The sequence below is a fragment of the Heloderma suspectum genome, chromosome 2 (assembly GCF_057233095.1).
Source record: "Heloderma suspectum isolate Gila_16-S chromosome 2, 16-S_ref, whole genome shotgun sequence".
Taxonomy (NCBI): domain Eukaryota; kingdom Metazoa; phylum Chordata; class Lepidosauria; order Squamata; family Helodermatidae; genus Heloderma; species Heloderma suspectum.
Window position 1 is genome coordinate 341,448,497 of NC_139459.1, and position 27,070 is coordinate 341,475,566.

At 46.6% G+C, this 27,070-nt stretch overlaps 1 protein-coding gene across 1 annotated transcript in view; it reads right to left on the reverse strand.

Moving 5' to 3' along the window:
- Positions 1-8,729: 8,729 nt before the first annotated feature.
- RNF39 (ring finger protein 39) overlaps positions 8,730-27,070 on the reverse strand; it is a 32,014-nt gene continuing 13,673 nt past the window's right edge. The window contains exons 2-3 of the mRNA XM_084830385.1: positions 11,997-12,022; positions 8,730-9,293 (exon numbers count right to left, since the gene is read on the reverse strand). Coding sequence (XP_084686511.1) covers positions 9,290-9,293; positions 11,997-12,022 — 30 coding nt within the window. The 3' untranslated portion in view covers positions 8,730-9,289. The remainder of the gene's footprint in view (positions 9,294-11,996; positions 12,023-27,070) is intronic.

Below are 27,070 nucleotides of genomic sequence, written 5' to 3' on the forward strand. Positions count from 1 at the left end.
GGATTAAGCAAGAAGAACAGGAAGTCCATTCGGTGTGGTGTAGCTGGGAGTGTAGCAACTGTTACTGGTTGGGGCAGAGATCTGGTAGATGGGGAAGGGGGCTGAGAATTGTATGCTGCGGTTGAATCTAGTATCTGACCCTTAAATCAAGAGGAAAAGAGGGTGGACTCGGTTTGAAGAAGTCCCATGACTGATTAACAAAAAAACCCTCACCCAAGCCTGATCATCTTGCACAATGAAATGGAAGCCATCCTCTGTTCACTTTCCATTCTTTGGTGGGAGGTTCACACTGAATGAGCCCCCGCCCTTGAAATCACACAACAGGACCCTGACATTGGGATGTGGTGCGGGGGCACTCCCTTCCTTTGCATGACTCGCACATCACTCAATCACTCTTGCAACCTCTGGCTCAATATTAGAAGAGAGGTGACTCCTTTGGAACCTCTGGCCTCCACGTGCCAGTGTCGGCATGCTTCTAATTCAACATAATTTTCAACCAGAGAAGCAGTGGAGAGTTTCCCATAATGCTTTGGATGAGTATGTGGATCTCAAGACAATTCAGCAAGACCCTTAACAGCAGCACTTCCCAACCTTTGGGCGACAGGTGCGCTCCTTGGCCAGGTTAAAGGTAAAGAAACATGTAACTCTACAAGGGAGCCTTCTTTGTTCAAAAGTCTGCCCCTCGGTGGGGCCTACCCCTCTATATTTCCTCATCACTCCTTCCACCCTTGATTGGGCAGTGGGCAGCCACCTCTGTGCTCATGAGCTTGGGTTCCAAGGAGCCTTTTCGTTGTTTCACACAGCACAGTCATGCTCCTGCTTCACAGTGTCTACATTTAGCCACAGGGTGGCTAAATGGGACTCGACACCACCCTACTAATTGAGATAGCCCTTTTTAGCTACTGTTCTTAGACTACAGGTGGGTGACATGCTTTGGCAAAAAATGGGGTGGGGAGTCAGGGAATGGGGTTTATGGATTTCATAACAAGTTTCCCAACCTTTAATGTGAACACAGTTTGCAAGTTACTGCCCTAGGGCTAGCACAGATCCCCAAATGCAGGCAGTGGAGTGGGGGGGAGGCGGGGGTGGGGGAGAACTCTGTAGGTCAGTAGCTGTTGTTCTGGTGCTGTTACCAACCTGTGCTGTTATCAGCCTGTGGTGTTTGAGCAAAGGAAGAGAGATGGTGTGTTCAGCTTGTTCATATTGGGCATTAGGGTGATGAAATCCACCCCAGTTCTTATCTGCGGTAGCATCAGCAGTGTCCCTTGATGGGAGACAGGATACTGAGCAGGAGGGACCAATTGGACTTCTTCAGCTTGCAACACACAGAAGTCGCTGCACAAATGATGTGTTTATAGGCAAGAACATATTGGGAAAAATGCTGCCCAACAAGATGGCCTAGCCCTGTCCTAAAAGAACATAATTTTTTTAAAAAATGCCTGAGAATTAAAATGCCGATGTCTGTGGGTTCATACAGAAGTCTCGGCTTCCTGAGTCACTACAGTAGCCTAAACCCTGCTTAATGCACATGCACACACATCAAACTTTATGTACTGCAACATGAAACACCGAATGTTGTCAGGGTCTTTGCAAATGGCATACATTTTGCAAGTGTTGTGATTGTTTGATACACCAATTAAATTTTGGTTTGTTTAAGCACAAGCCTTGTTTAGCAGCTGAATTAGTCATGTTGCCCATATCATGTTAGGAATGGTGTCCTGGTTACCAAATAGTGCCATAACAGAAGAAATGGGACTTGGGTGAGAGGAAACGGAATAAAGGAAGTCCTTCGGTCTAGCCACTTGTAATCCCACCTACGCCTGCTCCACCCTCACCTTTAAAGCTCATTGCTGTAACAGTGAGGACTAAATACATGCTTTTAAAAAATCAAAGTGAATCTGGCAAATATACTGCAAGCTACATTGTGTAGTGTGTAGTATAATAAAGGCTATGAACAGGTCCGTGTGTTTGCGGGGGAGGAGGGGATAACTAGAACCTCAAGCACTTTTGCACCCTAAGGTTTAGATTGCTGTGCATTCACCCCAAGTTATGGTCTGAGGCATATGCTGTAACAATCTTGCTGAAGGTCTGGTCAATGCTGGGATGGGAGATTGTGCTGTCTTGAGTTCCGTGGAGAGGTGGGATATAAATATACCAGCCTTCCCCAGCCTGTCACCCTCCAGGTTTGTTGGGTTACAACTCCCAAAATCCTGCAGCCAGTAGGTGGGCTGGAGATTCTGGGAGTTGTAGTCCAGCACGTCTAGAGGGTGCCAAGCTGGGAAGGCTGAAGTACACTAAAGAAGTGTCAATTGAAATAACACACAAAGCTGTAAAATGGATTTGCCACTAGAGGGCAGGAAAGTGGTGTACAAAGGACTTGTCTATAATAGATAACCCCTTGACTCGTGGTTTGTGAAAACTTTTCTCTTGGCCATGTAACACGCTTCCTTGAGGAGCTGCAAGAATAGAATGTCCCCCTCTTCCATTTGTGCCTTTGATTCTCTCGGGAGAATTACTAGAAATGGGGAGTTAAAGCTGTAGCTCAGTGGTAGAGTATGGACCTTGCATGTGGAAAGACCAAAAATCAATCTGTTGCCTTTGGTTAAAAGATTTCAAGCAGCAGGGCTGGGGAAAAATTTTTTAAAGAGCTGCAGCATGCTCATAGATGGATGGACTGTGCTCTTGCTCCTTCTCCCTCTTTGGCCTGGAGAAATGGAATGGAGGGAGATTCAGGACAGACAAAAGGATGTTCTTCACGCAGTGCATAGTTAAAATTCACTTTTTTTCACTGGAATTCAATTCCTCAGGATGTCGTCATGGCCACTAACTTTGATGGCGTGGTTAAGACGCTGAACTGCAGACTGGAAGGTTGGCAGGTCAGCAGTTCGAGACCCGAGTGCCGCGTGACGGAGTGAGCTCCCGTCTTCAGTCCCAGCTCCTGCCAACCTAGCAGTTCGAAAGCAAGAAACTGCAAGTAGATAAATAGGTACTGCCTCGGCGGGAAAGGTAACAGCGTTCCGTGCACCTCAGTGTTCAGTCATGCCGGCCACATGACCACGGAAGCGTCTTCGGACAGCGCTGGCTCCTCGGCTTAGAAACGGGGATGAGCACCGCACCCTAGAGTCGGACACGACTGGTTGGGGACATCTTTACCTTTTTAGGCAAGTTCACAGAAGAAGAAAAACTATTAGCGCTGGCTATACACCACCTGTAGGTCACATGCCTCAGAGTACCAGTTGCTGGGGCACAGCAGCAGGAGAGGGCTATTTCTCTCCTCTCCTGTTTGTGGGCTTTCTATAGGCACCTAGTTGGCCATTGTGGGGAATAGGCTGCTGGATTAGCTAGGCCTTGGACCCGATCTGGCAGGGCTCTTATGTTCTCACAATAAAGCACCTTATTCAAAATCCTTACATCCACTCTACTGCAGAAGCCTAACCCCTCCTTTCCCATTACTACTTTGGTCTGGGCATGGGTGGTTCATAAATGGCTAAGCATATCCTGCACATTAAAGAGCTGAAAACGCTGCAACTTAAATTCCACACCAAGAGCACATTTGCATGACTCCCTTATTCTGCATAATTTATCCTGCAGTTGCTGTTTTGCATAAATATTTGGCTAGTGAAAGAACAAAACCTATGCATCCCCACACAGCCCTTGGAAAGATTTTTAATATTAACATGTTTATCTCGACAGCTATATAAGCCAAGGAAGATGATATTTTACACAGTTCATTTAGAAGGAAGCTTGATTGTACCATACCTAGAAAGTGCACCACCACTTTTTATCTACAAAAATGCATTTTAGGATTTTCTTAAAAGAGACTATCTGTGGGAAAAATCAAAGGCAATTCAGGTTAGCATATCAACGGTACATATTGTCAGATTGGATTGCAGTCAATCAGTGACTCATCTCCACTGGCACCCAACATGAAATGCCCCCAAAGAATGTGTTGGAGAATATGTCCCTCCCTCACACAAACACACAAAATACAGATTTTTTTTGCTAAGCATGCTTGCGTTCATCAAAAACTACACTGGGTGTGAAATGTAAATAGAAACTTGCTTTTACTGTGCAATGTGAGTTTGTATTGCCCGGTCTATAGTAATAAACTGAGCGAATGTATTACACTCCACATGTCAAGCATGTACAGTGCTGTCTGTCCCCAACACTACCTCCAAGAAACATGGGCCAAACTCCAGGGCCCCGCAGCCCAGGGGCGGGGGGAGGGCGTTACCACCCGGAGAGGGCAGCACAAGTCAAGTCCATTTCTTTCCTGTAGTCTTGATGGTGCTATGATTTACTGGAGTTTACAATACAAAACTGCATGCTCAGAGGGTTTTTTTAAAAAATCGAGGTTGGCAACCTGGGGGGGTGGGGTTGCTCTAACACAAGGACTTGTAAAGAATGTAGAAGGACTTGTAAAGAATGGAATACACAAATACACATGGCCATCTAAAGGGGGCCCCCATTAGGCCATTATGTCCTGGGTCTAAAATTACCTCGCTGCATGACTGCATTTGCACGGCCAGGTCTTATGTATGTTGGTTTGGAAGTAAGTCCCACTGAGTTTAATGAAAATTGGACCAAATTTAAATTATCAGGTTGCCTTTTTAAAGAAAACAACCCAGTCATGCTCCTCTGCCTTAAATCAACCTGATACATAGAAATTTACTATGTGAACGTTTTGCCTGCAATACCTCAGAAACCTTTTCCTTACATAAAAAATAGGGAAAGCGTCACCTGCTATATTTCTGTGTTAAAACCATGGAAAGGGTGTGAATTAAAAGCAGGCAGTCCTTATTTCATACGGGGAGTGTAGCGATCATTTCAAAGCCCTCCCACTTTGAATCTACACCATACTGTTGGGAGCAAAATCACATGCAGTGCAGACATGACTGATGCTAGTGTAGTGGTGTTTGTGGTTGCCCTCTTTTTCACTGGCCTAGCTCCTGAACCTTTAATGTGGCAAGCCTGTGTAGCTTTTCAATGCATAGAGGAAAATGTGTGTGTCTGTGTGTGTGGGGCGGGGATCTTGCTGAATTTGTGTGCCAGGCTCTCTTACGGAGTAACTGTATTTCTATTCTCCCTGTATATTTTCCCTGCTGGATTTGTGTGCTCCAAAACATTTAGGCCATGGTATTTTTCCTTAGTATGCTCCCTTTTCTCTCTGTGTTTTCCAACAGATGCCCCATTGTTGTACATGGCTTGCTTGCACTCATTCCTTCTTCTTCTGAACTGGCCACCTGTACCTTTTAACAACAATATCACAGATAGATGAAGGGTTATCTGCCCAGATAATGCAGTGGTGGTGGAATTTCTGCCTGGAGTGCCATCGTGTCAATCCACAGGAGCCCTGCTGGGTAGGGCCAGCCCTACCATTAGGGAGAGTGGAGTGGCAGCAAGGCTTTGGACACAGCAGTGTGCCATGTGGGCATGGCCTGCCCTGTGCCTCTAAGTTAGCCCCTAAGGTGTGATGGAGGATGCTGTCCCATCACTAAAGTTGAAGAAGGATTCAACTACCAGTCCAGTTGGCTTTTGTACCTAGGAACATAGGAAGCTGCCTTATACTGGGTCAGACCATTGGTCCATCTAGCCCAGTATTGTCAACACCAACTGGCAGCGGCTTTCCAGGGTTTCAGGCAGGATTCTTCCCTAGCCCTACCTGGAGAAGCCGGGGATCAAACCTAGGACCTTCTGCATGCAAAGCAGGTGCTCTGTCACACTGAGCTTTGGCCCTCCCCTGGAATGGGACAAGGTGTCATCTTGTTCTGCGCTTCAGGCAGCAAAATGTCTTCAGCCAGCCCTGATGCTTGTGGGAGGGGGACGAGGCCACCCTCTTTTTAAGAAAACCCTGCCTTAATAGGCATGACTGGTTCTTATGGGTTCTCCTGGGAGCCTGCCTGAATATCTAACAAAAGGCGGGACCTTGACTGGCCCCAAAGGATCTAGGGTGGCCATGCATCAATTGCTGGGGCGGGGGGGGGGGGGAGACGACAAAAGACGACATGTATTTGCATATAACTTGCATATGCTGATTTATATGTATAGATGCAAATTTAGAAATTTATAATTTAAATAGAAATACAGGACATTGGTATGGAAAATTGACCAGGGCACCTCTGTTCCTGTGTGTTCTGTCTGCAGTCTGGGTGCTGGCTGTTGATGGGCAACAGTTCTGATGGCTCTTTATCTTGCAACTAAAATAGGACAGGACAGCATTTCAAATAGAGGACAGTCCTCTGTAAAGGAGGACACGTGGCCACTCTATGCTGGCTGGAGGATGATGGGAATTGCAGTACAACACGTCTGGCACCGAGTTGGGGAAGGCTGAATATATATATATATATATATATATATATGTATATGTATATATTCACCTGCAGACGTGCTGAGGCAGAGTGACTGTGCTAATGTAGGAAAAATCCAGGTGGGGTTTCTGAACAGGCAACAGCCTCTGGGATGCATTTAAAGCTGGATTTTCAACAGTTCTAATAAGGGAAAGCTGTTAATTACCTTGGCAAGATCTGGCTTGAAGGGGCTTGGTGTGATGCCTCATACTTGGATAGAGGAAAAAATATATTTTAGTATAGGAGGTGAGACATCTCACATGGTTTCTCACATCCAAAAGCAATGCAAAGAGAATCTCTCTTGTTTCAACCATTTCCCACTGCCCTTGTAAAGGTTGACTAGTAGGGGTTGCCAACATTTTTTCTAGTAGGGCCCCTGGGCCTTTAATTGCTGCACATTGGGTGCAAATTTAGCTGGGCTCCTGTAACTTAGCTATGTAGAAGGAGTTTTGGTGTGTGCCACTTGAAATATCCATGCTTCAGGGTTGAGAAAAGCTGCATCTGCAACTTCTACACAAGTAGTAATCTCCTTTGCGTCTGCTCACTCTTCCTTTGGAGATTGGCTCACTCACTAAAGCCATCTGTTACATTTCTGACTGTCAAGCTGCTGCCAAAGAAACAGGTGCCCTGGAGGCAGGCTATAGCTGTAATCAAGACTCCAGGTTTCTAGCTTACTGACCTGATCTAAAGATGTGCTACCCAATAAAAGTATTATGGCGATAAGGATTTTTAACATTTTCTTTGGGCCAATACAGCTACAGCTGCTTTTTGTGGTTATCTGATGTTAAACTAGGACTGTTCCCCTGGCATAAACCTTCATGGACTTTCCACTCAAACCTTCCAACCCAACTCCCCATTCAAAGAAAAAGTTCTGATTTCCTTTGCAATGATGCTTTTTATTTTCCCATGGTTTACAATCGAAGGTCCATTCCACTGAAGGACTCAAATAAATCTACACACACACACACACACACATTAAAATTATTATATAGTACACAAAACAAAAATAAAAACAATACAGTTGTCTCTTCCTTATTCACATGTGCTGGCAAACAGTACAATATATTGTAGGAAGGAAAGTGGGGCTTTGGGAAAAGAAAAAGTGATAATTCAGTTTCTTTCTAATGTAAAATTTACATAGATAGGGAGAGAGCAAGGGTAAGCGACTTTGCATTTTCTCACACCCCCAAAGTAGGACCTGGCTCAAGTGTAGACACTGGTCGGTCTCTCCATTTCTCTGCCATCTTAGCCTCCTCCCCGACCCTAACTTCTGACTTAGGCAGAAGACATCAATGATCAAATAGCACACCACCCACTGATCATTTAAATAAGTGTGTTGTGCACATCAATGCATTTTAATGCTGCTCAGCAAACACTGATAGGTCTGGGTATTTCTACTGTCATCCAGCATTTAACATAGCATCAGCAGTGGACTAGACATAGTAAAACAGGAGTGAGCAGTCTTTAGGCTTGTGGGATCTATGTTGTTTTTCACTGGAGCCACCAACAGGAACCAGGTACAAAACAATGGCACAAGAAGGGGACATAGAATTGCAGAACAATTATTTATTAATCTATTATTTGATGTATTCCCCCCCCCCCCGAAAAAAAATGAACTCAAGGTGTGCCTCTGAGTACAAGTTCAGCCCAGGAATTTGTTTTCAGTGCCAGAACTGGGGCTTGCACACAGATCCTTCCACAGGTACATCTACTCCTGTTTCCCCAAGCTTTCTTGATTTTAGTGGCCTAATTTAGGAGAGGAGGGGAGGGTTTTTGTTTTTCTGTCACTGGAAGTCAGTTGGTGATCGACTGCAAGTAACCTAGGATCTACCAGTAGATCCCAACCTACTTTCTTCCTGCTCCTGCTGTAAAGAACATAGAAGGAATGTGGCCCCTGTCTAGGAGGTATAGAATTCCATCAAGTCGGCGGAGTGGTGGAGGGGGGTATCACAGACTGATAAAAGGAGTCCCAGGAACGATACAGGAGAAAGTCAGGCTGAGCTACCTCCTGCCTCCTAGTGGAAGGTGAAGTAAAAAGGTGATGCTGCAGGATACATTGTTTTGCCTGTTTACATCACATCCTACTGCACCACACACTCCCAATCCATTATGATGTGGATTAAACAGTATTGTATCGCAGAAATTCAGCAACTTCTCTCCAGGATTCAGCAGCTTGTACTGAAGTCCTCCCATACCAAGTGACATCTGGAGGTATTGGGGTAAGATTTTTCCAGGGTGCCAAGAGGTGGTTCTGAAGCCTGGGTCTAAAGCAAAACCAGTCTCCTTCCCGATTTAACCTAACTAAAATCTGCTCCACTCAGTTTATTTATTTATTTATTATTGCATTTATATCCCGCCTTTTTTCCTCTTGCAAGGAACCCAAGGCGGCTTACATTATCCTCCTCCTCTCCATTTTATCCTCACGACAACAACCCTGTGAGGTAGGTTGGGCTGAGAGTGTGTGACTGGCCCAAAGTCACCCAGTGAGCTTCCATGGCCAAGTGGGGATCAGGATGGGGCGTAATCTGAACCAGGGGCAACTGAAATACGATTCCGATACCAGGGTTCATTCATGGAAGATGTGAAGAAATAACAGTCAAGGGACCTCTGGGCATGTGCAGAGTACGTTTTCTTCCTCACCAAGTAACCACAGCATGTGCTTCTGATTTTGTTTTTAATATTGCATTGCAGGATGGGGTTCTCCCCACCTCTTGCAGTTCCAGTCCTAAATCCGAAGCCTCGGGCCTGGCCACAACCTCAGCCTCTGCACCAAATCCAGCTGCCTCCATGCTGCAGCCCGGGAGCTGGAGAAGTCTTGGTCAGGCCATTTTGCTGATGCTTCCCAGGCTCGGCCAAGCAGGAATTGCCACTTGGAGGGGCTCCCAGCTGAATTTCCAGCATGTTCAGGTGAAAATGGGTGGCTGGGGAATGACTGAACCAAATTAGCTGTGGGAGAAAAAGGGGAAACGGGAATGGTGAACGTCACGGCTCACTGTGGCAGTCGCTCAGCAGAGGATCTCAGGAGGGTTTTTATATGTCAGGCTGCTCAGTGCTCTTTGAGCCTGTCTCATGCCCTTTGAAGCGGTAACTAGGAACATAGGAAGCTTTCTTATACTGTGTCAGAGGAGGGTTTCAGGCAGGAGTTTTTCCAGCCCCACACAGAGAAGCCAGGGATTGAATCTGGGGCCTTCTGCATGCAAGGCCTTTACCACTGAGTCACAGACCTTCCCAACTTCTTTGGTGGGATGCACACTGTGCCATGACTGAGGGAACTGTAAGTGTGCTGTGACAAATACATTTTATTTATCAATCTATCCTGGCAGTACATGTTGTGTGTGTGTGGGGGGGGAGCATTTCTCAGTGGTAGAGCACATGCTTTGTGTGCAGAGTGTCCTTCTGTCTCTGGTTAAAATAATAATAATAATAATATAATAATACATAATTGGACGCTGCTGTCAGTCATAGCAGACAATGTCCTTTCCCACCCTCGAGTCCCCAGATATTGTTGAACTATAATTCCCATTATCCTTAACCATGGGTTCTGGGGATCATGGGAGTTGTAGTCAAACAACATCTGTGGACCTGGGGTTGGGAAAGGCTGGGCTAAATGAACATATACAATGGCCTGGTAAAAGGCAGCTTCTTATGTTGTTCTGAATTAAAATCCAAAATCCACTTCCCTTTTTAACTGCTTCAAAGATGTACTTTTAGACAAGAACTGGGTTCACACAATCGCAGGGGTAAAAGAAGCCACTGTGGCTTCTCCCCCCCCCCCATGCACGCTCATTGTTTATATAATTATTCATGCTGCAGCACAAGTGGGGATGTCGTCTGAGCCCAGCGCAGTCGGGGTGACTTTGTAACCACCTTACAACGTTTACTGCACACCGCGGCTTGTACTGTGGGTACAAAGCCACGTCTGCCATGCGGCAGGTTTGGACAACACGCCAACATGTGCTGCAGGATGGGTAATTATGTAAACAGTGGGCGCATGCATTCCCCCCACAGTTGTGCAGACCCGGCCTGAGGGTATAGGAGTAAAGATTACCCACTTGCAGAGAAGCCCACCTGAGGGTTTCTGCATGAGTCAGCGATGGGGGAAGGACCATAGCTCAGTATGGCACAGCATGTGCTTTGCCTGCAGTAGGTCCCAAGTTCACTTCCTGGCACCTCCGGTTAGATTCTAGCTCTTAGGTTTAATAGTTAGAAGGATCACAGGTGATGGGAAAGAGAAGGTCCCTTCTCTGCCTGAGACTCTCTGCCAATCAGAGCACATACTATACTGGGATGGATGGAGAAACAGTCTGACCTGGCATAAGGTGGCCTCCTACGTTGTGTCTCTGTATGATTCATTACTCTGGCCTTGCTTCTTTCCAGTCATCAGTCTCAAGGGGGCATGTCTCTGCACCTGTGTCTCTGCAGCTATGATTACATCAGAAATAAGTACTCACACTCAGAGAAGGCTGCCCAGTGCATCTCTGTATGAGGTACTGCACTGGGTATGCCATCTTCCAATCAGGAGGTTTCTCCAAAACAGAAACACTGGCAGAAGCTCAGGGGGTGGACTCCACCGAGGGTTGGGAATTCTTACTCTCACACTCTATGTAACAAGTAACACTTTTTCTGGGTTCAAGTGGAATGTGCTTCCAATTTTATTTTATTTTTTTAAAGTCTACCCCAGCTATTAGAAAACTGAGAAATGCTGGTTTAAAGTTCTCACCATTTGGAGAGTGGAGAAAGAGGGGCATTTGTAATGCAAAAGAACATTCTGGACGGTGTAGGATTTACACTCACATAGCAAACTGAATGAAGCAAGAGCCACTTTTTAAGTTTCATGGATGGAAAATATGTTGGAAGAAACACCATAAAGTTACTGCAACTATTTGCTTCAGCACCAGATTTCCAAAACTGTCAACCATCCATCCCTGACATATGCCTTGTTTTCCACACAATCCTATGCTTGTCTGCTCAGAAGTAAGTCCCACTGAGTTTACTGGGGCTTACTCCCAGGTAAATAGGTATAGGAGTACAGCTTTAACGGGTTTCAAGTAAGGAAATTCTAAAAAAGCCTTCTCCAATCATGTGCCATCCAGCTGTTTGGGCCCCAGCTTCCATCAATCACAGCAAGTATGGCCAGTGGTCCAGAATGATGGGAGTTGTACTCCAACAAATCTAGAGGGCATCAGGTTGGGGAAGACTGCTCTAAATCTTCTCCAGCCTGCTGCTGTTTGAGGATATCTAAGCAGTGTTCAGCTGCCTGGGGCTGATGGGAATTGCAGTCCAACCAGTGAAGGCTGGTGGCTCCAATTTTGGTGGGGCTTCTCATCCATTCTGGGTTTCAGTCAGAACCAGCCAGAACCCTAAAGGAGCTATCCAAGGTGCTGGACCCTATCCTCAAAATAGGTTCAGCACCCTGGACACCTCCTTTAGAGTTATGGCTGGTTCAGTCTGAAACCCAGAATGGATTTGAAGCCCCACCAAAATCGGAGCCACCAGCCTCCACTGGGTCCAACATCTCGATGGCCTCAAGCTGTCCACTGCTGTCCTATCCCTGATAGGGCACATGCTTGTATTCATGAGGCTCACAGGATCAGTCCTTGGCAGCTTCAGCGATAAAATATCCCAAAAGGAGAAGGTAGGTAGGCTTACCATCTGCAGACTTCTCTGATGCTTTCCTAGAAGAAAAGAGAAAAGATGGTATTAGATGGATGGGTCCAGATGGTTATCTTTACTTGTCTACAGTGGTGTAGTGGTAAATTCTGAAGGGCTCCTCATGATAGTCCCCATAGCTGTACCTGCCAGGAGAGTCCAAAAATTCAGGGAGCTGTGTTGATCCATATCAACAAACCAGTTCGAGCTGTTTCCATCTCCACCACAAGCAGGTCCATTGTAAAGCTCATGGGTCTTAACAGTCCATTTAAGACTAAGTCGCATCAAATACTTTGCATCACAACACACATACCTCACAGCTATATATTACTCCTGGGAGAATCCATTCCCCACCCTTCCACTCAGCACTGAGTGGCCTCATCTGGAGTACTGTGTCCAGTTCTGGGCACCGCACTTTAAGAAGGATGCAGACAAACTGGAGAGGGTTCAGAGGAGGGCAACAAAGATGATCAGGGGACTGGATACAAAGCCCTACGAGGAGAGACTGAAAGAACTGGGCATGTTTAGCCTTGAGAAGAGAAGCCTGAGGGGAGATATGATAGCGCTCTTCAAGTACTTGAAAGTCCCAGAGAGGAAGGCCAGGATCTCTTCTCGATCATCCCAGAGTGCAGGACACGGAATCATGGGCTCAAGTTACAGGAAGCCAGATTCCAGCTGAACATCAGGAAAAACTTCCTGACCGTTAGAGCAATACGACAATGGAACCAATGACCTAGGGAGGTAGTGGGCTCTCCCACACTGGAGGCCTTCAAGACGAGGCTGGACAGCCATCTGTTGGGGATGCTCTGACTTGGATTCCTACACTGAACAGGGGGTTGGACTCAATGGTCTTGTAGGCCCCTTCCAACCCTACTATTCTATGATTCTCCAGTTATTTATCCAGTTCACACATAACAGTGCAAATCATGGGTTAATTATTTAATCCGTGATTAGCTGGGGTCATGCTACCATTCTGAATATGCAACCTCTAATCGGCCTGCTCAGAGGTTGCTCCATGATGTGCAGACCCAGACACTATGGGTTAATTGTGAATTAAACAAGCCAAAGTTAACCTACAATTAATTGTTAGGTTAACTTTGGGTCGTTTAACCCACAATTACCTCATAGTGTCTGGGTTCGCAGCTCACAGACCAACCTCCAATTGGGCCGATCGGAGGTTGCACATTCAGTAAGGTGGTGGCACACACTGCAGCTAATCACAAGTTAATTAATGATTGAACTGGGACACTGTAAGGATTGCAGCTAAGCTCAGGGGGAGTAGGGAAGGCTGGTGGGGAGTAGGGTGGCTTGTTACACATTGTGAAAAAGGAGGACATGCATTGCCAAAAAGAGGACACAAGGTTGTGCAAAAATTGCATACGCTAATGTGTATGTATAGATGCACAATTAGAAATAATTGCTAAAATTTCAATGAAAGTACAATGCATCTCTCCATAGTGGGGAAGTCTGTGACCAGGTGGCCTGGGGGCCTGCTCAGTCTGTTGACCAGCTGCAGACTGCTGATGGGCCATTTCAAGGCCCTGCTGCCCTCCCTCCTTATGGTTCTTATCTTAAAACCAGACTTAGGCCAGGTAACTCCTCAAATAAAGCACTATTGCCCGACAGGCCTTCAAACGGAGGATTGTCCTCTGTCAAGTAGGAGGCCTGGCCATCCTAGCCCAGGGCTGGCAGACGATGTCATCATCCCTGCTAATCGAAAAGTCCCAGCTCCTTAGTCCGTGCATGTCCTGGCTTCACTACACCACTGATGCCAGCCCTAGAGGATCAGTAAAGCTGGAGATGGGAAAATCCCTCATTATCTCTCACACAAAGATCAGCACACTGATCTGTGTAAGTTACAGATCTAGGCATGTTTTTACATCTCCCACATTATCCCAGCGAGGGCAGAGCTGTTATGACTGCAATCTAGGCAAGCCGAGTGACCTAACCAAGGTCAACAGAGGTCTGAAGGCAAGTCCACTGAGTCCCAGGTGAACCCACAGCACCCAACGTTTCACAGGTGAAAAGACAGCCATGTTTGTAACACCCCAGTTCTCATGCCACTCCCAAAGCTAGCCACCGGGACACATCCCTGAAAGCTGTTTTCCACTTGCTGTATGCTGCAGCCTTCTCTGACCTGGCTGGGGAATAATGATGGGAGTTGTAGTCCAACACATCTGGAGAGCACCAGGACTGAGAAGGCTGACTGCAGAAATGTGTTTGCTTTGTCACAGCTGGTCCTCCACTGAGGTATAAGCCGAGAGGTTGTTTGGTTCAAGGAAAAAATGAATATGTCCAGAATACCGCATAGCAGCTGCTACCACATGTGAAAAAGTCGAGCTGTGTACTGCCTGGTGCCTTAGGCTGCCATCCTATACACTGGGGCTTACTTCTGAGTAGACATGTAGAATATTGCACTGTTAGTGTTCATATGCATGCAAATCTATCTATCTATCTATCTATCTATCTATCTATCTATCTATCTATCTATCTGCGCACTAGAGATGATGTGTGTCCGCCCCTCCTTCAGGGCCAAAGTTGAGGATACATTAAGTGTGTGTGTGTCTGTTTAAAGTGTCCTGTTTTTAGGTTAAAAACAACAGCCATGGGGTAATGGTGGCCAGATGCAAAAAACAGGGTCTCATGCACCTTTGATAGCTGTGAAGAAGAGGGGCACCTGCTGAAAGAAGATGAAGAAAATAGACCCCTCCTCTTCTACGTAATGGTGCAAGAGACCCCGTCCTCTTTTACATCTGGCTACCGTATATGGGATTAGGGACTGCAGCGTGAAGTGAGGGGGGGGTGCGCACACGCAGCAACAACTAACCCTTTTGTCCTGTGCTATCATCCCAACAAAAATCTCCCCTCCCCATTTGGCAGCTTCCCTGCTTGGGGAAACAGCAGCTTGGAGCAGAGGGCAATCTTTTCTGGGACCATGACCCAGCTTCTGATCCTGGCTTCTTTGGAAGAAAGTAACCATAGTTCCAGGTTTGGGCATAAGTGATGCTTAATTGTGGCTTCCTGGTTTGTTTGACTGCTCATGCAAAGGGAGGAGTAGCAAAGTGGAAGCAATCAGGATGCAGTCAGGATGTGTGCACATCATGGTTTATTAAGCCAGGATTGATGGCTTACTGTGACATGCAAATACAGCCATAGAGCTGACACCCATGCATCTGGAAGAGGCATTGATTCAGTTTAGAGTTTAAGGCTGCAATCCTATAATCATTTCCTGGGAGTAAGTCCCATCAAACTCAGTGCGACTTGCTTCTGAGAAGACATGCCTAGGATTGCACACTTATATTCAGATTATTTATTACTGACATAGGTGTTATTTAAGAGAATCTTAGTATTTACATTTTTAAAAAAAGCTCATTTCATTTTTAAAAATTATTATTATTGTTTTAAAGGATCATTTGGTTTTTACCCACCCTGTCTGGTGCCCATGGCCATGCAAGCAGCTGCATAGCCAGATGCAAAGGAGGATGAGGCTCCTGTACCTTTAGGAGGTGTGTAGCTGTACCTCCCAAAATTCTCTCTTCTACTAAAACACCAGGAGAAGGAAAGGAATCTTGGCTACTGTTCAGCTCCTATTATTTTAATAGTGGACTTTGTCGGAAATTGACGGCTATGTTTTTGTGATTGCTCCTGTGTGTGTGCTTATTCAAAGGACCAGGGTCAAGATGTGGGAGGAACATCCCCAGACCACAATGCCCAATATCAATTCTAAATTGCAGAGTGTGTGGGGTGGGGTGGGGGGTTCTCCAGGACCAGCTCAAAACATTTTGTTGCCTGAGGCAAAGGACAAGATGGTGCCTCCCCCACCCTGCCTGATGCCATGTACAGAAGCTGACCAGACTGGCAGTTGAGTCTTATTTCGACATAGGTGACAGGACAGCATCTTTCACTGCCCCTGAAGGCAGCAGGCTAGCTTAGGGGACACAGGGCAGGTCATGTGGCACATGCAGGTCTCTCTGTTCTGAACCCCTCAGCATCCTCTGCCTGAGGCAGATGCTTCATCACCCAATGCCCACCCTGTGTGTGTGGTGACAATGGGGATGAGAAGGTGGAATCGCTGTGGGAGGGGGGCCATTGAGGAGGCCTCCCCCAGGGGCCCTCAAAAACCTAGAGCTGGCACTGATAGTGAATTTTAGTAAGCGCCCTTTGTCTCTCACCTCTGTATGTCCAGGTAAGCCTGTCTAAATTCCCTCTTTCATACAACAGTGTACCTATACCAATGCCCTGTTCTCCTTTGTGTCATCTTGTCCCCCTAGTAAAAAATCTGGTCGGTTTGGGGGCGGGGTTCATCAAATTGGAGAACGCGGCTATAAGATGCTCCATCTTCCCCCAAACACACGGATATCCCAAATCTCTGCTCTCTTCCACTACACCACATCTAGGACAGCCTCCACTTCTTTTCTGTGCCTTTAGCAGCGGCAAGGCAGCTGTGGTGGGAAGGGCTGCCCTTGACGAATTTCTACCAGTCATGCAGCGGTTATAGGCACAGTGGCTTTGGCAGAAAGGAAGCTGGAGCCCTTTCCATGGACACACTCACCGAACGCCAGTGGAGGCTGGTGGCTCCGATGTCAGTGGGGTGGTGAATCTGCTACGGGTTTCAGTTGGAAGCAGCCAGAACTTCCTCACCTTGGATAGCTCCTGTAGAGTCCTGACTGGTTCTGATGAAACCTGGAGTGGATTCACTGCCCCACTGACACCGGAGCCACCAGCCTCCACTGACAGGCACACGAGGCTCCACATTCAACTTGCTCACCTGTGATCCCATGTGTTGTTTATTCCTGAGAACCAGGAGTGGCTGGCGACAATCCAGGCCGAGGCATGGAGTAACGCAAACATGCCATTGCCCCGGGCCACCTTGCCTAATCGTTGGCCTGAGAGTTATCAGTCACGGGGAGGGTGGCGCCCCTGAAATGCTTCCAATCAGTTGCGCACGTGCTGCACCTGAAATGGTAGAATCACCACTCTGCTCCGTGATGCCCCAGCCATATCCCAGGCATGAGATCACACAGCACAACCAGCTCAGCCTCTAGGAATTTACAAGCCGCCTGCGTTAATGATGCTGTCTGGGGCAGAAGTGTCAGATCATGCCAGGAGCTTTCATCCTGCACCTTGGGCCTCTGAACTCAAATTAATAATTTCCAGTGCAGGTAGATGTATTAGGCTGTTGCAGCAAATACAATGAACCTCGTGGTTTTATTGGATAAAGAGCCTTGCATCACCTTATCGTAGCAGACGCATCTCACTTCGCCAGATGGCAGATGCATCTAGTCCATGAAAGAAAAGGCTATTATAAAGCTGCTAGAGTCTTGTGGCATGTGAAAGCCTTAGTTTTATCTTAGGTTAGTCAGTTTGGATTAACTTGACGATAAATAAACAGCAGGGTTGCCAACTTTTTTTCTAGAAGGGCTCCTGCTAGAAACGGTTCTTTACAATAGTTTGTTTTACATTTTATATGCCACCTTTCCTCCAAGACGCTCAGAGCAATGTACATAATTCCATTCCTCACCACTAATTTTTATTACGACAACCCTGTGAGGTTGGTTAGGCTGAGAGAGAATGAGTAGGTCCCAAACCACTTCAGGGGTATAAAATGAATGTGGGTTTGAACCCGCTAATGACCATTATAGCCTTATCCTCCATGAATTTGTCTAATCCCCTTTTAAACCCATTCAGGGTGGTGGCCATCACTACATCTTGTGGTAGGAAGTTTCATAGTTTAATGATGTGCTGTGTGTAGAAAGACTTCTTTTTATCCAACATCAGTCTCCAGCCATTCAACTTCAGTGCATGACCCTGGGTTCTTCTAAGTATTATGAGAGAGGGTGGTCTCTCACTAGGGTTGTCAACTCTAGAACTGGCCCCCGTGGCTGTGCCTTTAACAGCGGCAATTGGCAAGTGATGAATATTTATCACCATGCAATGAAAAGTTTTGCCTGCTCTTTTCTAAAAGTCAACCTGTTGTTAATGGCACAAGAGCTGGCCAGGCTGAGTTTAAGCCAGTTGGCTACTTTATCTACTGTCCATTCTGCCCGTGGTCCCACTCATCCATCCCATTCCATTGCCTGCTATACAGTATACCTGGATTTCTGCTTGCCAAAGCAGGCAAGGCAAGAGGGATAAGTGGGGTATAGAAGGAATGGGCAAGGGAAGCATGGAAGAGCCTTGGCTCTTCCATTCCAAGGACAAACTTAAAAGTATCAGAGGTAAGAAATAGCAACCCTAGACCCAAAGGGTCCCATGCAGGGTGCTGGGGAAGTGGGAACATCTAAAGCAGCTTCCCCAATATGGTGCCCTCCAGATGGTTTGGACTACAACTCCCATCACACCTGCCCATTGGCCATGCTGGCTGGGGCTGATTTGAGTTGTAATCCAGAAGATCTGGAGGCTACCACATTGTGGAAGGCTGATCTAAAGCAGGGTTGGGTAACTTGTAGCCCTCTGAATGTTGTTGGACTAAAGCTCTCACCTGCCCTAGCTATTATAGCCAATGGTGACGGATGATGGGACTTGCAGTCCAGCAACATCTGGACAGCCACAAGTTGCCCATTCCTGATCTAAAGGAACAGGCAAGTGAACCTGGGACACTTTGTCTCCCATTTGATAATTAAATGTAAAGGTACAAATCTCCAGGTGGCAACCTGGCAACCCTAGGTGCCAGGCACTGAACCGGAAACATCTGGTCTCCTGATTCCCCTACTGTAATGATTTGTAATTTACTACAAGTCATAGTAGTTTAGTTCAGTCGGGATATGTAGTTCAGCACCATCTGTGTATGTTAGGTGATGCATAAAATACGGAACCAAATGACGCTGTTGCTTCCTCGGAAGCATTCAGGCTTGTTTGTGCTACAAGCTAGTATGAGGTCACTGCTGAGCAGATGCCCCAGCCATGTTCTCCCCCAGGAGTCTCGGATGCTGTTCCTGATTGCTTTGCCATGATGTCACACAGAACTAATAAGTGGAAGCCTTTTTCTAGCACTTCCTCGTGTTTGAAATACTAGAGGTCTGATGTGCCACTTGCATACTCCATGCTCCGCCAAGTGCATCATCTCATCTCAAAGGGAAGAGGGCCACAGAGGTCAGTTAGGAGATAGCAGGCCTTGTCCATTATAAGGCAGGGTGGGCAGAAGGCAGATCTCCAGATGTTTTGAACTTCAACTCCCAGAAGCCCCTGCTGGCATGCTGGGAATTGAAGTCCAAAACATCTAGAGATCTTCTTTCTGCTCACCCCGGTTCAAACCCCGCTGGCACCCCTGGTTACTTATGTGGATCCTTGACAAGGTATCGCCTCGTAACCTGGACACTTTGAGTTGCCCAATGCAGCCAGAGAGACGCAACCAAACCTCCTGCCATACAACCCCCACCCCAACCCAGCCCCGCCCCGCCCCGTACAATACACCTGAAATCTTGCTCCACCACAGTAAGTGAGGGAGGGGGCAAATGACAGAACCAGGGAGGAATAGAAAGGTTGGCCTATGGGGTGAGGAAAACGTTTTTGGCACCCCCATCTACTTACTGTTTTCTTAAAGCAAAAACACACCACTTCTACTGTTCATAGTTATAGCAGGGGTGCAGAACCTCTTTCAGCCCAAGAGCCGAGTTCCGTTTCAAAGAAGTTTGGGGGGTCGGGGTGGGGGCATTCCAGTGGTGGGCGGGGCAAAAGGCAAATGGGGAGGGGCCAAAATACCAAACACAGCTGGGGGGTGTTTCCACAACAACAGAAGGAGAAGTGAATGGAGGAGTACCAGATTTTTAAAAAGGAATCCGCTTTGCTGCGCTTTGGTCCATGCAGGGCTCCACAAGCAAGTGCTCTGGACCAGTAAAAATCACTTCACAGAACATACTTCCTGGCTGGGGTTGGAGTAAATGTCATCTGACTGGCAGGGGCTGCTCAACCAATAAGAGAGGCTCCCCCCCTTCCCCCTTTCCCCTGAAGCTCCAGATGCACCTGCATTTCAGGAGCAAGCCTCATTGAACACAACAGGAGTTACTTCTGAGTAGACACAGATATGCTTGTGCTGAGAAACCAGAAACACCTGCTGTCTCAATAAAAAATACTCCTCCTCTCTCTCTCCCCTCCCTGCACCTGCATTAATTACTTTCCTAAAGTGACAATCATTAACAGAGTGTTAAATAAACAATCATTAGGAACACCATGTTCTAGCTGCCATGCTTCAACGTCAAGGCTCCTAAATGTGTTATTTCAATTCATGGGCATCTCAGTGACTCCCTGGAGTGACATTTTGGGGACAAGCCTCATTGAGAACAATGGGAATTACTTCCAAGTAGACACACATATGCTTGTGCTGGGAAAGAGTGTGTGGGGGGGGGAGAACTCAGGGATGGGAAACTAGCCCCCTTTCTAACTGGATGCTGCCCAGAATCTCTATAATGAAGGTGTGAAGTAGTTACTTCCTAAGGCAATAGACCAAACAACAGAGAATTGGAGCCTTGAGATCGCACTTTACAGTGATTAGGGTTTTAAACAGTGCCATTTCAATCGAGGGGAATCTCTGTAAGTGCAGATGTGGGCATTGAGGGGAGAAGCCTCATTGACCACGATGGGAGTTACTTCTGAGTAGACACTAAGTGGTTTGTGCCGGGATGGGAAACACACAGGAAACACCCCTTGACCGGGGTCACGGTGAAAGGCTCACCCCTGGGCAGGGCTAGCGTACCCGAGGGCAATGCGGGGGTTGGGGCACACAGCAGCTGCACTGGGGAGAACCTGACTTGAGGAAAAGAATCGGCCTTTAAGCAGTCTCAGGAAATCCAGTTTTTCCATGATAAGCTCCAGGGTGGCTGCTGGATGGCCACCATGACATCATGTATCCCTAACGACCCCCAAACTTAGCCAGCTTGCAGCAAATTGCTCACGGAGACACCCCCAGCATATTTTAGCTGAAAGCTCTAAGCCTTACCTTACACCAAGCATTTCAACCTTGCAGAATGGGGGGTGAAAGAAAAAAAGGTAAAGGTGTCCCCAACCAGTCGTGTCCGACTCTAGGGTGCGGTGCTCATCCCCATTTCTAAGCCGAAGAGCCAGCGCTGTCCGAAGACGCTTCCGTGGTCATGTGGCCAGCATGACTGAACACCAAGGTGCACGGAACGCTGTTACCTTTCCTGCCGAGGCGGTACCTATTTATCTACTTGCAATTTCTTGCTTTCGAACTGCTAGGTTGGCAGGAGCTGGGACTGAAGACGGGAGCTCACTCGGTCACGCGGCACTCGGGTCTCGAAGCCACCATGGCCCACCAAATGATCAGCAGTTGTGGGGAAAGGATGGGACCTTGGGAAGGGTGTGTAGCCATCTGGGGAACCCTGGAGGGGCAGATTGGGATCCCAGGTGGGCTAGATTTGGTCTGAACTGCAGGTCTGAGGTTCAACAGCTCTGTTTCACAGTATTTGTAGAGCTTATAGTGCTTGGAAAAGTTGCCTCAAAGTAAACAATAGTCTGCTGATTTTTAGTTAGAATGAATGATGGCTTCCAAATGGAAAATGTAAAAAAAAAATTAAGCAAACTGATGGAAGTTTATTTTTCTACTTAGTACCCAAACGACCCCCTTCATAGATCACTGCCTTGTTGTGGCCAAGGGGCTTGCGTAACTCAGTGAAGCCATAAGCTATGCCGTGCAGGGTCACTCAAGACGGACAGGTCATGGCAGAGAGTTCTGACAAAATGTGGTCCACTGGAGAAGGAAATGGCAACCCACTCCAGTATTCCTGCCAAGAAAACCCCATGGAACGTATCACAAGGCTAAAAGATATGATGCCGGAAGATGAGCCCCTCAGGTCGGAAGGTGTCCAATATACTACTGGGGAAGAGCAGAGGGCATTTCCAAGTAGCGCCAGAAAGAGTGAAGCGGCTGGGCCAAAGCCAAAAGGACACTCAGCTGTGGATGTGTCTGGTGGTGAAAAGAAAGTCCGATGCTGTAAAGAACAATATTGTTTAGGAATCTGGAATGTAAGAGCAATGAATCAAGGTAAGATGGAGGTGGTCAAACATGAGATGGCAAGATTGAACATCGACATCTTGAGAATCAACGAACTAAAATGGACAGGTATGGGCGAATTTAATTCAGGTGACCTGAATTTCGATTCTTTTCCTCAAGTCAGGTTCTCCCCGGTACAGCTGCTGTGTGCCCCAATCCCCGCATTGACCTCGGGTATGCTAGCCCTGCCCAGGGGTGAGCCTTTCACCGTGACCCCAGTCAAGGGGTGTTGCCTGTGTGTTTCCCATCCCGGCACAAACCACTTAGTGTCTACTCAGAAGTAACTCCCATCGTGGTCAATGAGGCTTCTCCCCTCAATGCCCACATCAGCACTCACAGAGATTCCCCTCGATTGAAATGGCACTGTTTAAAACCCGAATTCCCTAATCACTGTAAAGTGCGATCTCAAGGCTCCAATTCTCTGTTGTTTGGTCTATTGCCTTAGGAAGTAACTACTTCACACCTTCATTATAGATATTCTGGGCAGCTTTGCACAAAACGTTCCCTTGATCATAGTTGAAAATCTCCAATTTTCTTGAAGAGATCTCTAGTCTTTCCCATTCTATTGTTCCCATTCTATTTCTTTTTCTTTGGGATGGATTGAGTTGTTGCCTCCTGAACAATGTTACGGACCTCCGTCCATAGTTCCTCAGGCACTCTATCAGGTCTAATCCCTGAAATCTATTCCGCACCTCCACTGTATATTCATAAGGGATATGATTTAGGTCATACCTGAACGGTTTAGTGGTTTTCCCTACGTTCTTCAATTTAAGCCGAAATTTTGCAATAAGAAGCTCATGATCTGAGCCACAGTCAGCTCGAGGTCTTGTTTTTACTGACTGTATAGAGCTTCTCCATCTTTGGCTGCAAAGTACATAATCAATCTGATTTTGATATTGACCATCTGGTGATGTCCATGTGTAGAGTCACCTCTTGTGCTGTTGGAAAAGAGTATTTGCTATGATCACTGTGTTCTCTTGGCAAAACTCTATTAGCTTTTGTCCTGCTTCATTTTGTACACCAAGGCCTTGCTTGCCTGTTACCCCGGTGATTTCTTGACTTCCTACTTTAGCATTCCAATCCTCTATGATGAAGAGGACATCTTTTTTGGTGTTAGTTCTAGAAGGTGTTGTAGGTCTTCATAGAACCGATCAACCTCAGCTTCTTTGGCCTCAGTGGTTGGAGCACAGACTTGAATTACTGTCATGTTGAATGGTTTGCCTTGCCTTGAGATCATTCTATCATTTTTGAGATTGTACCCCAGTACTGTTTTTCCCACCCTTTTGTTGACTATGAGTGCTACTCCATTTTATGACCTAAATCATATCCCTTATGAATATACAGAGGAGGTGAGGAATAGATTTAAGGGATTAGACCTGATAGACAGAGTGCCTGAGGAACTATGGACGGAGGTCCATAACATTGTTCAGGAGGCAGCAACTCAATCCATCCCAAAGAAAAAGAAGTGCAAGAAAGCCAAGTGGCTGTCTGATGAGGCTTCACAAGTAGCTGAGGAAAGAAGGGAAGCGAAAAGCAAGGGAGAAAGGGGAACATATATCCAACTGAAAGCAGAGTTCCAGAGAATAGTAAGGAGAGACAAGAAGGCCTTCTTAAATGAACAATGCAAAGAAATGGAGGAAAACAATAGAATGGGAAAGACTAGAGATCTCTTCAAGAAAATCGGAGATTTTCAACTATGATCAAGGGAACGTTTTGTGCAAAGATGGGCATGATAAAGGACAAAGAAGGCAGGGACCTAAAAGAAGCAGATGAGATTAGGAAGCGGTGGAAAGAATACACAGAAGAACTATACAGGAAAGATCTGAATGTCCCTGATAGCCATGACAGTGCGGTCACTGAACCTGAGCCGGACATCCTCAAGAGTGAAGTCAAGTGGGCCTTAGGAAGCATTACTAACAACAAAGCTAGCGGAGATGACAGTATTCCAACTGAGCTATTTAAAATCCTAAAAGATGATGCTGTTAAAGTGCTGCACTCAATATGCCAACAAATTTGGAACACTCAACAGTGGCCACAAGACTGGAAAAGGTCAGTTTACATTCCAATTCCAAAGAAGGGCAATGCCAAAGAGTGTACAAACTACCGCACAATTGCGCTCATTTCACATGCCAGCAAGGTTATGCTCAAAATCTTACAAGCTAGGCTTCAGCAGTATGTGAACTGAGAACTACCAGAAGTACAAGCTGGGTTTCAAAGAGGCAGAGGAACTAGAGATCAAATCGCCAACATTCGCTGGATCATGGAGAAAGCAAGAGAATTCCAGAAAAATGTCTATTTCTGCTTCATTGACTACGCTAAAGCCTTTGATTGTGCAGATCACAACAAACTCTGGCAAATTCTTAAAGAGATGGGAGTACCAGACCATCTTACCTGTCTCCTGAGAAACCTGTACGAGGGCCAAGAAGCAACAGTAAGAACTGGACATGGAACAACCGATTGGTTCAAAATTGGGAAAGGAGTACGACAAGGCTGTATATTGTCGCCCTGCTTATTTAACTTATATGCAGAGTACATCATGAGAAACGCCGGGTTGGATGAATCACAGGTCGGAATTAAGATTGCCAGGAGAATTATCAACAACCTCAGATATGCAGACGATACCACCCAAGGGGATGGCAGAGGATGAGATGGCTAGATAGCATCACCGATGCAATGAATATGGACTTGAGCACACTCCGGGAGAGGGCGGAGGACAGGAAGGCCTGGCGTGCTATGGTCCATGGGGTCACGAAGAGTCAGACACGACTTAATGACTGAACAACAAAAGCCTTGCCCTACCTGGAGCCCTCCCCAGCATGCTGGGAGTTGTAGTCCAACATATCTGGAGGGTACCCCCAGGTCAGGGAAAGGGGGTATAAGGGGCCACTTCAAGAAGCATAGCCAAATCTGCAGTTTGCAGCCTGGCTAGCCTAGGCCAGCTGGAAAGGAAGGCTGGGTTCTTGTGCCTTTGCAGATTGCTGTGTAGAAGCTATGCAGCTTTCTTCTGCCCTTCCCAACATGTGGCATCTGGCTGCTTCTACACAAGTATTAAAGTCCCATCCTTTGTAGTTAGGCTGGGGGAAGCTGTGGACCTCCTGTGAATTCAGTCTCCCATCAGCCCCAGCCAGCATAGCCAAAGGTCAGGGACTATAGGAGCTGGAGTTCTACAACATCTGGAGGGTCACAGGTTCCCCCGCCCTGCTTTACAGCATGGCGAGTTGTCTGTGTCTTTCTCCTTTCTATGCAAAGACTGAGGCTGAGATCCTTGGCTGCTTGGGGAGGGCTGTAGCTCAGTGGCAGAGCACTCAGTGGCGGGCAGAAGGTCCTAGGTTCAATCACCTGCATCACAAGGTAGGGCTGGGAAAGACCCCTGCAGAGCCATGGCCAGTCACTGCAGAAAATACTGAGCTAGATGGACGAACAGTTTATACGTCACTATAAAATCCCTATCTTCCTAAATGCACTTGCTGGGCTGTACTTCGGTACTTTTACATCTGCCCACCATATTTTAGTGCACCTTGTGGAGTATTAAAAATAAATAAATAACAACAACTCATTTGTAATGTATTGGTGTAGCAAGAATCAAGAGTCAACCTTTTGTGTTACTGGGAACCTTGTGATATTTTCCGGCTGAACATCAGGAAAAACTTCCTGACTGTTAGAGCAATACGACAATGGAACCAATTCCCTAGGGAGGCGGTGGGCTCTCCCACACTGGAGGCGTCCAAGACGAGGCTGGACAGCCATCTGTCGGGGATGCTCTGACTTGGATTCCTGCATTGAGCAGGGGGCTAGACGCGATGGCCTTGTAGGCCCCTTCCAACCCTACCATTCTATGATTCTATGATTTGTTGGTTTTGTTGGTAAATTTGTTTCTATTCTCTATTGTTAAATTGTTGATAATGCTTGGTCCAATTATTTGTTTGTATAGTTTATACACTTTTGTCAGCTTTGTAAAAGAATAATAATGGATAAATTAAAAAAAATATGCCGGCTGCAAGCAGAATATAAATGCAATAAATATAAATATTTCTATTAAAAAGAAGAAGAAAGAAGCTCATAAAGAACTTGCCCTGCTGTGGGTGGTGGGGCTGACCCCGAAGGGGCGATACTAAAGGAGGTTCTCCATTTGGGTTGCCACTTCAGGGAGCCATATGGGTGGAGAGCAATGTGGGCAGGTGCCCCCCCTTTGCCCCCATTGGTTGGGAACAGGGACGTTACCAGGTTCCTGTGTGAGATATAGGCCTGGGAGCCTGCCCCAGGGTGAGAGCCTGGATGGGGGAAGTCGTGGCATGTGGGGCCCCCCTCTTCCACTGAGTGGGAGCCAGGGGAGGAGAAAGGTAGGAATAGAGGTTACAAATTAACATCTTCCATCCAACTGGGAGTGAGATATAACCACCCATCTGGTCTCATTTATCTTTCAAATGCCTCGTAAAAACACACTTGTTCACTCAGGCGTTCTCTGGACTGTAATTAAATTAATCATGCTGCTCTGCCTTACTGCTCCTTGTATTGCTTTTATTGGAATTGGAATTGTTTTAATGTTGCATTTTTAAATATTGTATTTTAAACGTGATTTTAGATATTTGTATGTGAACCGCTTAGAGATTTTATTATACTTAGCAGTATATAAATATCGCCAATAAATAAACTGTCTGTTTCCCGCCTCCCAGCTGAGCAGAGCAGAGCAGAGCAAGCTGCTCCAGCTGGTCCAGGGACTACAGAAGCAGGCAAGCTCCCAGAGAGTGAGCGAACAGAGCGAGCGAACAGGAGTTGGCCAGGGGAGTTCGGCAGGGGAGGTCAAGGGGGAGGCCCCTAACATTTTTTTTTATTTTTTTTTACTAACTTTTTTTCATTTATTTGTCTTGTAACACACACTTCCACACCAGTGGGACTCTGCTTTTAACCTCTACTGAGTAGAGGAGCAGGCACAGGCTAGTCTAGAACAATCACAAAGCTAGACACAAAAAGGGAAAAGAGGCAATGGAAGGACAAGACTCTCCAGTGGTGGTGACCTGCAAGGTGTGTGCAATGTTTGTTTTCTTGCCTGAGAACAACATGGCCTACA